A 12,100-nucleotide genomic window follows, 5' to 3' on the forward strand; every position below is an offset into this window, starting at 1 on the left:
TTGGAAACCCTATACAAGGTTGCTATGCATTGAATCCGATTCGATGGCACTTAACAACAACAATAATAATCCTAGAATTTATCTAATTTATTAAGAGTCCTTAATTTGGGGCGATTTCTCTTAATGAATTGGTATGCTTCCTTTCATTGGGTAATGTAAGTTATTTACCTGGGAGGCATAAAGTTAAGCGCTCAGCTACTAACTGAAAAGTTGCCCATTTAAATCTACACAGGTGTCCCAGAAGACAGTCCTGGTAATTTGCTTTCAAAAAGGGCAGAGCCATTGGATCATGGGGTTGGCGTGATTCAGAATCGGCTCGGCAACAACTTGGTTAGAATTTTGTTTGCTGAATTGGTTGCTTCTTCTTTTTGTCTTTGAGGGCCAGGGGAGTGCAAAGCCAGGTTTTCTAACAGCGATTCTCCTTAGTCTAAATTTTGGTGGACAATTCTTATCCTCCCCTCCCATTACATGCCATATAGGCTTTGATCTGTAGAGGAGTGATTCTGCTGCAGATGAGTCCTTTACCATAGCAACAACCCAGCCCACTGCAATCAAGGCGACTCAGACTCAGAGAGACCCTACAGAACAGTAGAACAGCTCCATAAGAGTTTCCGAGCCTGTACATCTTTACGGGAGCAGACAACCCTCATCTTTCTCCCAAGGAGTGACTGGTGGGTTTGAACTGCTGACTTTGGAGTTAGCAGCCCACCACTTAGCACACTGGGCCATCAGGGTTGAGTCCCGTAACTCACCAGCTGTCTCAACTATTTTTTGAAAGTACGTAGGGTCTGAAAATTACGTACTGTTAGTACCAAAGTCCTTCCAGATCTGATCCACTGTGCCGTTTAAAATCAGCGGGTGAGGTCGTTCTGCTCGTACCATCCTGTGGCGGGTGACGGGGGTCAGGGGGCAGACCTGTAGCAGCGGTACAGCGTTGCAGGTTTGTACAAAGAGAAGCTGGATTTACCGATGATCTTGTGCTGATCTCTGCCATTCCTGTCCCAGCGGCATCGAGCTGCTTCCCGGGAAAAGCCGGATGTAAACGAGCTCAAACGTCGCAGCAGTGGTTGGGAGGATGATGCAGGCCGCGCCAGTGGTTTCTTCTGCTGCACAGAAGGTCGCTATGAGTTGGTGCTTACTAACCACAACCACCACAAAGCCTGCCTTAGGAGTCCCTGGCTGGCACAAACAGTGAAGTGTTCCTCTCCTAGCCAAGGTCGGTGGTCTGAACCCACCCAGAGGCATGTCAGACAAGTCTGGCAATCTGCTTCTGAAAGGTCACAGCCTTCAAAGGCCTTCGGGGCAGATGTGCTCTGCACACGTGGGGGCGCCTTGAGTCGGAATGGGTTCAACAGCAGCCAGCCATTTAGAACCCCATCCGGGCAGAGAGGAGCTTGTGGGAGCCAAGTGTCACCCTTGTGCAGCCTGCGCTGGACCCTCAGCTTTGGGGTGAACCCCCCCTAGGAGCCAGTGGCCAGTCGGAAGCCAGCAGTTTGCCTGGCCATGAGCCCCAATCAGTCCGAGAAGCTGGCTTCTTCCCAGCGTTTCAGAGGGTGCTGCATAGTAGAGCTCTTTGTTTCGTGTAAGGATCCTTTCTGTTGGATAAGACTCTCTTCAGAATTAGAAAGTAACGTTTTACTCCAGACCCATGGTATCCCCCACCCTCAACAAAGATGGGCTCTGTTCTGCTCCCAGAGCCTGGGCTGGGCCCAGGACAGCCTTTCCCACCCCGTGGCCCTCAGTCCCCAAGTGCCTTAGAGCACAGCGTCTGTGTCAACAGGAAGACAAGGCCGACAGAGAGGACTGACCGCCATGCAGAATGTCTGCTTGTGACATCAGAACCCTGGAATGATGGGAAACAGGGGACTTGGCTCAAGAAGCCTGCTAGCTATGTCCTTGATGTACCTGGGAGCCAGGCTTCCTGGAAGATTACAGCTTACCCCGGGGCCCTGGTGGCTCCACAGTTCAGCCTGTCAGCCTGGGTTCCCTTCTCTCACCAACTAAGATGTTCTCACAAGCTACTTCGGGCAGTGGGCAGGGTGCCTGGGGCTTCAGGGTCAGGTCTACATGGTCAATCTATGTGTAGAAGGCGTTCATGCCTCAGTTCTTCATATCCTGATTTCCCCCTTCCCTCTGGGCTGTTTCTTGTCTTGTGGGCATTTCTCCCAATCAGTTTCCAGCACTTACAGCTGCATAGACCCCGCGATTTCAGGGCATTGCCTTTGAATTCTGACTCTGAGAGCCACCCACGCCCTTTAGACTGTACGTATCTGTATGGGGAGACACTGACCTTTCTGCAGCTTCACTGGGGGAGCCGAGAGTCACTCAGCTAGTGTGCAGAATTTCAGGGGACCCCAAAACCTACAGCAGTCCAGTTAATAATGGTTTGGGTTTTTACTTGTGGTAGAAATTGACGCAGCAGAACACTCCGCCTTTCACCAGTTTCTGCATGTCTGAATCAGGGACACTGATGAGCTTCTCTAGATTGTGCGGCCATTCTGTTTGTTATTGTCTTGTTGTTGTTGTTATGTGCTGTCGAGTCAGTTCCGACCCATAGCGACCCTGTACAGGGTTTCCAAGGCTGTAAATCTTTACGGGAGCAGAAAGCTTCATCTTTCTCCAGCGGAGCGACTGGTAGTTTCGAACTGCTGACCTTAAGGTTCACAGCCCAATTCGTACCCACTACGCTACCACCCCATGGCAATACGTCGATTGATTTCTTTCAAGCTTTTTATTAAGGAGGGCAAGTTTTCAGAGCAGATCATCAGTTTTACATTCAACAAATCATATAATTTGATTCATTCCAATGATTTGTATAAATAGTCTTGCTATGTTTTTTTTCCAAAGGACTTCACTCAGTGCCTCTAAACAAAAACTTCACCTTCCCTGTCTACCCCCTTGGTGGCGGGCGTGGGGCTGGTTGTCTGTGTGTCCAGTTGATTCCTACTCATAAAGACCCCAGAATACAACTGCGCATAGAGTTTTATTGGCTGTCATTTTTACAGTCGAATTAGCTCTGGATAGCCAACCACAAAGTCAGCGGTTCAAGCCCACCTTGGAAACGGTTCAAGCTCCTTGGAAACCCTACACAGGGTCACTGAGTCGGAACCGACTTGACTGAACTTCACAACAATACCAACGTGCCACTCTCTATATAGAGCACATTTTGTTTATCCATTCATCTGTTGGAGTTCTGGTGAGGTGCTGTAGTGTAAACAATGGACTGCTAATCTCAAGACTGGTGGTTCACACCCACCACCCTCTCCTCAGAAACCCTATAAATATACAAGTTTGCTGTGAGTTGGAACTGACTTTGACATTTCACAACAATTTATCTATTGATGGATGCCAAATAGTGATTTAATGCTATATATTAAAAATAAAAAATAAAAACAAGAGAAACTCATAATGAACAAAATATCAAAAGTTTTGATAAATACCAAGCTTTAAAAAGAACTTGATATAAAAAGAACAATATATATGAGCCCTGGTGGCACAGTGGTTAAGTGTTTGCTGCTAACCAAAGGTCAGCAATTCAAATCCACCTGCTGCTCTTCGGGAGAAAGATGAGACCATCAGCTTCCGTAAAGATTTATAGCGTTAGTAACCCTATAGGACAGTTCTACTCCACCACAGTGAATTCGGTGGTTTGGGTTTGTATATGTTTTTTTTTTAATGGTTGGTATTTTTTTCCAGAACATTAAAGTAGTTGAGAAATATTTAGTCAATGTATTAAGAATTACCCTATTTAAGTTTAAATGTAAGTTATTTATGCCCAAACAGACTGTATTATATACTTTTACTTACTTAAATGCATCAAAAATTAATTAAAATTGTCACTTAGTTGAGAGAAATGCTCAAACACGGCAGTTTTCTCAGCATGAAAACAAGATGACCAAAAAAATAAGAGTTAAAAAATATTATTGGTGAGTTTGTTTCCATTGAAGCTAAGGGTGTCTGTTTGCTTCAGACTCTGAGACATGCACTTGGGTCCCCGGCTCACCATGTTACCCTTGTTTGGTGTCTAGAACAATCCCTGCTCTCCTGTATTCTCTGGTCACCTTCTGCTTCTCTGATTCTGTCAACTGCCCTCTTCCTTTCTCCTTCTCAGCTCCATCTTAGCTTGGTGTGACACTGGACTGGCCCTCACCAGTCGGAAGCTCCCTGAGGGCAAGGGCTATGTGTCATGTCATCACTTCCTCCCGGGCCCAGAGCAAAGGCAGCCCCAAGGCAACCTGGGAATACAAAGGGTGTCATTGTCCCTGGATAGACAGGGCTTGAAGGAGAAACGAAGATTTGGCTGATGAAGACAAGAAGGTGTCCGGGCAGAAAAAGAACCTAATCAAACCCATTGTCCTCAATTCAATCCCGACTCAGAGCTAACCTCACTTGTTACAGAGTAGGACTGAGCTCTGGAGAGGTTTCTTGGGTCCCAATGTGATGCAAACAGTTTGGAAGCAGAAAGTCTGGCGGCTCGAACCCACCCAGCAGCACCGCAGAAGAGGCCTGGCGATACACTTCTGTAAAGATTGTTGTTGTTGTTGTGTGCCGTGGAGTCGGTTCCGACTCATAGAGACCCTGTACAGGGTTTCTGAGGCTGTAAATCTTTACAAGAGCAAAAAGCCTCATCTTTCTCCCACGGAACAGTAGTTTTGAACTGCTGATCATGAGATTAGCAGCCTGATTTGTTGCCACTATGCTACCCAGAGCTCCTTACAGCCATGAAAACCCTGCATTCTACCACATGGGTCTCCCTGAGTCAGAATCAATATGATTGGTGGGTTTGAACCACCAACCTTGCCTGAAGCAGTCCATTGTTTATAGGTAGTTTGTTGTTGTCAAATTGGTTCTAACTCATAGTGACCCTGTATAGGGTTTCAGAGGAGTGGCTGGTGGGTTTGAACTGCTGACCTTGTGATTCACAGTCCAATGTTGATCCTACAGCACCACAGCAGGTGGTGGTGCTGGTGGTTGTATGGCTTAGTCGGTTCTGACTCATAGAGACCCTGTATAGGATTTCCAAGGCTGTAAATCTTCATAGAAGCCCAGAAACAACAAAAAAAAAGTCCCTCATCTTTCCTCCGTGGAGCCGCTGGTAGTTTCAAACTGCTGACCTTAAGGTTCTCAGCCCGATTTGTAACTACTACGCTACCAGAGCTCCTTACACTAAGAGTTGTTGTTGTTGTTGTTATGTGCCATCGAGTCGGTTCCGACCCATAGCGACCCTGTACAGGGTTTCCGAGGCTGTAAATCTTTACGGGAGCAGAACGCCTCATCTTTCTCCCGCGGAGCGGCTGGTAGTTTCGAACCACTGACCTTGCGGTTCGCAGCCCGATTCGTAACCACTACGCTACCAGAGCTCCTTTAGTAGTCAAGTGCAAATCATTTACACTACCAGGAATCAGGCCGAAAACAGCACAGACACAAAATGTTTGTGACTGCCTCACCTCGACCTATTGCAAGTGGTCTTCCTGACCCACCTTTCTTCCCTTTGCTTATTCATCCAACAAGCACCTACTTCTGGGTATTTTCTAATCATTATTCTTATTTGTAACTTGCCTTGTCCTTCAACTTCTCTGTGCTGACAACTTCCATTTGATTCTTCCCAGGGTGCTTGTCCCTTAAGACTTGAAACTTTACTGTGTCTTCTGATTGGTTCCTCAGTCCTTGAAGCTCTCACCCCCTGACATATTTATGCTCTGACTGGTTTTGAGACCAAACTGCTCGCAGGGCCTGAATTCATCGCTGAGTCCACAGCTGTTCACAGCTCTCTCTACCTGTGACTGTTGGTGTCTGGAAGCAGAATCTTCAGATCCCACATTTATGCTAAAAGCATCATCACCCAAGTGCAATACTTGTTGTAGCAAATGACCGGCCCCTCAGACAAAGCATTGCTCCAGTGAGATTTCCCCCATAAAGCCCTGAGTCTCTTTCCTTCTATATGGTACTGAGCAACTTTGTGGAGAGACACAGTTCAGCAAAAGTGTCAAAGGCTTGAGGTGGGAGATAGAAATAAATGGCCACATCATGCTTATCTCACACCAGTTGGTGGTGGAGTTGACCTGACTCATAGTGACCCCACATGTGTCAGAATAGAACTGTGCTCCGTAGCATTTTAAATTGCTGATTAGTCGAAAGCAGATTGCCAGCCCTTCTGAGGCCCCTGTAGGTGAACTCGAACCTCCAACCTTTCGGTTATCTGCACCACTCAGGGACTCGTTTTGTTTTGGGGAATCGTACCTTCAATACTGTTCTCACAGTAGTGTGTCTGGCTGTTGGATGTCACCATGAACTCTCAGAGAGCAGCAACCATCTAACTTTTACTTCAATAGCTTTGTTGAGATACCTCACAAATTCTCATACCTCACAAGTCACCCATGGAAGGATTATACAGTCCCTGGCATTTGGTGTCTTCACAGCCATCACTATGTCAAATTTAGAACATCTTTCTACCCCACAAAGAAACATCTTAACCATCAAACCCCAAATTCTCACCACTGAAAACCCTAGCCAGCCTCTCGTCTACTTTCTCTCTCTTGATTTTTCGTCTTCTTGGCCCTTCATATAAATGCTGTCTGTAGTATCTGGCTTCTTTCAATTTGCAGCATGTTTATCCTTGTAGCAGATCTTCGTCCTTCATTCCTTTTTATGGCCAGATTTTATCCTATTGTATAAACAGACCCAAGGCAGCCTTCAGGTCCATTCTCAATCACAGCGACCCTATGGGACCGAGCAGAACTGCTCCACAGGGTTGTTATGGTGTTATATTCGGTTCCGACTTATAGCGACCCTGTACAGGGTTTCCGAGGCTGTAAATCTTTACAGGAACAGAAAGCCTCATCTTTGTCCTATGGAACAGCTGGTAGCTTAGAACTGCTGATCTTCAGGTTCACAGCCCAATTCATAACCACTACGCTACCAGAGTTCCTTTATATATATATGTGTGTGTGTGTGTGTGTGTGTGTGTAGAGAGAGAGAGATTAGAGAAAGAGGCTTAAATTTTACAGAAGCAGACTGCCTCATCTTTGTGCCAAGGAGGAGCTGGTAGTTTCAAACCACCAATCTTTTAGTTAGCAGCCTAATGCTTATCCCACTACACCACCAGGCTTCCTATTGGGCATGTTGTTCAGTGCCATCGAGTCGGTTCCAACTCATAACAACCTGGTATAGCGCTTCCAAGGAGCAGCTGGTGGGTTTGAGCTGCCAACCTTGTGGTTCACAGACCAGTGCTGATCCTATAGTTCCCTATTGGGTATACCACATTTTATTGATCCATTCATTCACCAATTAATGGACATTTGGGTTGTTGCCACCTTTAGGCGATTGTGAATAGTATTATAGTGCACGTTTGTCTACAAGTTTTTGTGGATCTATTTTCATGTCTTGGGTATGTGCCTAGGAGTGGAATTAGTGGTTCACATGAGGAAGGCTACTTATTACTGTCCTGAAAGCCCGTCTTCCTGTATGACAGCCAGCCTAGAGGACATGCAGTGAGTGTAGAAGAGGACCCTCTGGGGTCTCCTTGAGAGGCAGAGACCACCCCCACCTGCTGATGCTCTCACCATGCAATCCAACACCAGCTCTCCTTACCTGCAGTCACCATTTTATGACTGAGGAAACTCAGACCTCGTGGGATGGAGTGGCTTGAATCCATTCTGTAGTCTTGGTCACAGGGGTTGGCCAGTTGGCTGCCTGAGGCACCATGGCTCCTGGAGAAGTCGGTGCTGAGTGTTGGATGCTGGAAACAGGTCCTGAGGCAGCGGCCTGTTGAAGGGGAGCTCCGATGAATGGCCAAAGATACTGCTCACCTCCTATCCCCTCTCCCACAGGGTGCCTCGGCCAACTGGTGGAACCATCGCCACTTTCAGCATCACGCCAAGCCCAACATTTTCCACAAGGACCCAGATGTGAACATGCTCCACGTGTTTGTCCTGGGCGAGTGGCAGCCCATTGAGGTAGGACGAGCCATGTGGACTTGGGAAGTGTTTGGCCTGTGTGGGGAGTCTCCCAGGTTGGGTATGCACAGCTGGATGCGTCCACATCTGACCACCCAGAAACCTTTCCTAGACGCCCTAGATAACTCCAGGGGAAATGTGTGTGGAACGGCCTCAGGCTTAAATAATGGCTGCACCTCCTTGTCCAAGTGGTCAGGGAGGAGTGGCTCCTGGCTTGTTTCTTCTTAGTTGTGGCTCATCAGCTGCCCGTTGAGTTGACCCTTCACTCACTGTGACCCCATTCACAGTGGATCGAAACACTACCTGGTCCTACGCCATCCCCAGGGTCGCGCGTCAGACTACCGTGATTCACAGGGTTTACGATGACTGTTTTCAGAACTAGATTGCCAGGACTTGCTTTATCACCTATTTGTGGAGCAGGTTGACTAGACTGTCCCAAGGAGCCCCCTGAGGAAGGCTCCAACTGTCCAAGTAAGGCTTTCTGGATGTGAGCTGGCCTGCTGGGAGACCAAGATTACGCCCTGCAACCAGCCCTTCCTGCTAAGCTGGAGTCAATTTTCCCTCTACTTTGGGCAGAAACTGGAGGTTTGGTGGTAGAATTCTTAGACCCATGTTCGATTCCCACCAGTGCAACTCATACACAGCCCCCATGTCTGTCAGTGGATACTTGCAAGTTGCTATGATACTGACCGGGTTGCAGCATTGTACTGTATTTATATTATTGATTTTTGTTGTTGAAAAAATATGCACAACAGAACATGAATTCTCTAATGTCTGCAGCTGCTATTCAGTGACATTGATGATTATTTTTCAAGTTGTACAATGATTCTCAGTCTCCATCTCCAAGATTTTCCTCCCCATTCACATAAACCCACTGCCCACTAAGCTTCCTGTGGAACTCTTTGAATCGGTGTTCCCAATTTGATCCCAGTCTGTTTGAACTCCAAGGTCGGCAGTTCAAACTCACCAGCCGCTCCTTGGAAACCCTATATAGGGTCACTGTGAGTCGGAACTGACTCGATGGCACTTAACAAAAACAGCAAATAGTTCTTTTGGAGCACTAATACTGAAAGATGCAGAAAGCATTAAAAGAAGATGGAAGGAATACACAGAGTCACGGTACCAAAAAGACATGGTCGATGTTCAATCATTTCAAGTGTTAGCATATGATCAAGAGTCAATGATCCTGAAGGAAGAAGTCTGAGATACATTGAAGTCATTAGCAAAGAACAAGGCACAGGGAATTGATGGAATAAAAATTGAAATCTTTCAACAAAGTGATGCGGCACTCAAGGCACTCACTCATCTCTGCCAAAAAATTTGGAAGACAACTACCTGGCCAACTGATTGGAAGAGATCCATGTTTGTGCCCATTCCAAAGAATGGTGACCCAATGGAATGCGGAAATCATCGGACAATATCATTGACAACCCATGCGAGTAAAGTTTTACTGAAGGTAATACAGAAATGGCTGCAACCATGCATTGACAGAGAACTTCCAGAGGTTCAAGCTGGGTTCCAAAGAGGACGTTGAATGAGGGATATTATTGCTGATGTCAGATGGATCTTGGCTGAAAGCAGAGAATGCCAGAAAGATGTTTATTAACTACACAAAGGCTTTCGAGTGTGTAGATCATGACAAGCTATGGACAACATTGCGAAGTATGAGTATTCCGGAACATTTAATGGTGCTCATGAAGAATCTGTACCTGGACCAAGAGGCAGTTGTTTAAACAGAACACTGGATAGTTTAAAATTAAAAAAGGTGTGCGCCAGGTCTGTATTCTTTCATCCTACTTACTCAATCCATATGCTGAACAAATAATCAGAGAAGCTGGATTATATGAAGAAAAACATGGCATCAAGATTGGATGAAAGCTCATTAACAACCTGCGATATGCAGATGATACAACCTTGCTTGCTGAAAGCCAAGAGGACTTAAAATACCTACTGAGGAAGATTAAAGACCACAGCCTTTTGTTTTCTTTACATTGAGTTGCACCTCAATGTAAAGAAAACAAAAATCCTCACCACTGGACCAACAAATAACATTCATATAATTGGAGAAAAAATTGAAATTGTCAATGACTTCATTTTGCTTGGATCAACCATCAACACTCATGCAAGTGACTAAGAAATCAAACAACGCATTGCATTAGGTCTGCTGCACAAGACGTCTTTAAAGTGTTGAAGAGCCAAAGATGTCACTTTGAGGACTAGGATACACCTGATCCAAGTCACGATCTTTTCAGTAACCTCATAGGCATGTGACAGTTGAACAGTGAATAAGGAACACCATAGAAAAATTGATGCATTTGAGTTATGGTGTTGGAGGAGAATATTAAAAGTACCATGGACTTCCAAAAGAACAAACCAATCTGTGTTGGAAAAAGTACAGCCAGAATGCTCCTTGGAAGCCAGGATGGCCAGACTTCATCTTTCACACTTCAGACATATTGTCAGGAGGGACTGGTCACTTGAGAAGGATATCATGTTTGGTAAGGTGGAGGGTCAGAGAAAAAGAGGAGGACCCCCAACAAGATGGATTGGCAAGTGGCAGCATCAATGGGCTCAAATGTAGAAATGATTGTGAGGTTGTCGCAATACTGGGTAGTGTTTCATTCTGTTGTGCATAGGTTGACTTGATGGCACTTAACAACAACAAGAGGAAGGGACTTGGATATGTCACAATGTGACAATCCCTGCCTCCCTCACTTTTGTCTCACAGATATTTGGTTCCAAAGCTGAAAGGTCCCCTTCTGCCCTGGACCCCCTCAGCTCATCCACACCTAGCCCTGTGGACTGTAGAAAGGCTGACCACAGGAGGACCAGCCCTGCCTCCTCGCTCAGCCACTGGCCCAAGTCCCCTGAGATCAGCCTTGACACGGTGACATGAAGTCTCTGCTCAAGACGAGCGCTGTGTGTGCCAACGTTTCCTACTTAGAATCTGGCCACAGCAAGCCACCAGCCCCTTATCCACAGGCTAACTGCGTCAAAGTACCGTGTCTCCCAGCCCCTTCTCTTCTGAGGCTCCAAAACCCAGTTGCTATTGAGTCGTAGTGATCCTGTATGTGTCAGAGAAGAACTGTGCTCCACAGGGTTTTCCATGCCTGGCTGTTTGGGAATAGATTGCCAGGTTTCTCTTCTGAGGCACCTTCAGGTGGAGACTTAAATGTCCAACCTTTCTTAGCAGCCAGGCATGGAGACTGTATCACCCAGGGACTCTGACCAGTTGTCGAGTCACTTCCAAATCATGTGACCCCATGCGTGTCAGAGTAGAACTATGCTCTGTGGGGTTTCCATGAGTGACTTTTCAGAAGTAAAGCCCCAAGCCTTTCTTCCAACATACTTCTGGATGGACTCGAACTACCAATCTTTCATGCTGAACATTTAACTATTTGTGTCACACAGAGACTTCATGACCTTAGCGCCTGGGACTACACCTGTGTATGACGGGGACTGTCCTGGAGTAGCAGAGACCTCTAGGGGTCTCCTTTCTCAATGGGGAGGAAGGCACAGTCTTACTGAGCAAAGTGCAGGGACCCAGCACTGTCCAAGTGTGCCAGCACTTAGTACTTGTCTAATACTCCAGGCAGGAGCTACCACCCCATTTCACAGATGGAACAATTGAGACCAAGAGTGATGAAATAGCAGCTAGATTTGTTGCTATTATTAAGTGCCCTTGAGTTGATTCCAACCCTGAGTAGGGTTTCTGAGGAGTGGCTGGTAAGTTTGAACCACTGACCTCAGTTAGATTGTTGTTGCTGTTAGGTGTCATTGATCAGTACTGACTCATAGACGCCATATGTACAATAGAATGAAACAATGCTCGTTCTTGGCGACAATCTCACAATCATTTCTACGGTGGAGCCCATTGAAGCTGTCACTGTGACAATCCATCTCACCGAGGCTCTTCCTCTTTTCCTGTGACCCTCCCCTTTTACCAAACATGATTTCTTTCTCCAGTGACTGGTCCCTCCTGACAGTATGTCTGAAGTAGGTAAGATGAAATCTGGCCATCTTGGCCTCCAAGGAGCACTCTTGCTGCACATCTTCCAACACAGGTTGGTTTGTTCTTCTGGCAGTTCATGGAACTTTCAATATTCTCATCCAACACCAGAACTGAAATCCATCAATTCTTCTAC

The 12,100-nt window shown here is 46.4% G+C and overlaps 1 protein-coding gene across 1 annotated transcript in view; it reads left to right on the forward strand.

Moving 5' to 3' along the window:
• FADS2 (fatty acid desaturase 2) overlaps nucleotides 1-12,100 on the forward strand; it is a 42,705-nt gene that overhangs the window by 17,821 nt on the left and 12,784 nt on the right. Inside the window, exon 5 of the mRNA XM_006875002.1 lies at nucleotides 7,830-7,955. Coding sequence (XP_006875064.1) covers nucleotides 7,830-7,955 — 126 coding nt within the window. The remainder of the gene's footprint in view (nucleotides 1-7,829; nucleotides 7,956-12,100) is intronic.

This window comes from Chrysochloris asiatica, unplaced genomic scaffold, assembly GCF_000296735.1.
Source record: "Chrysochloris asiatica unplaced genomic scaffold, ChrAsi1.0 scaffold00310, whole genome shotgun sequence".
Classification (NCBI taxonomy): Eukaryota; Metazoa; Chordata; class Mammalia; order Afrosoricida; family Chrysochloridae; genus Chrysochloris; species Chrysochloris asiatica.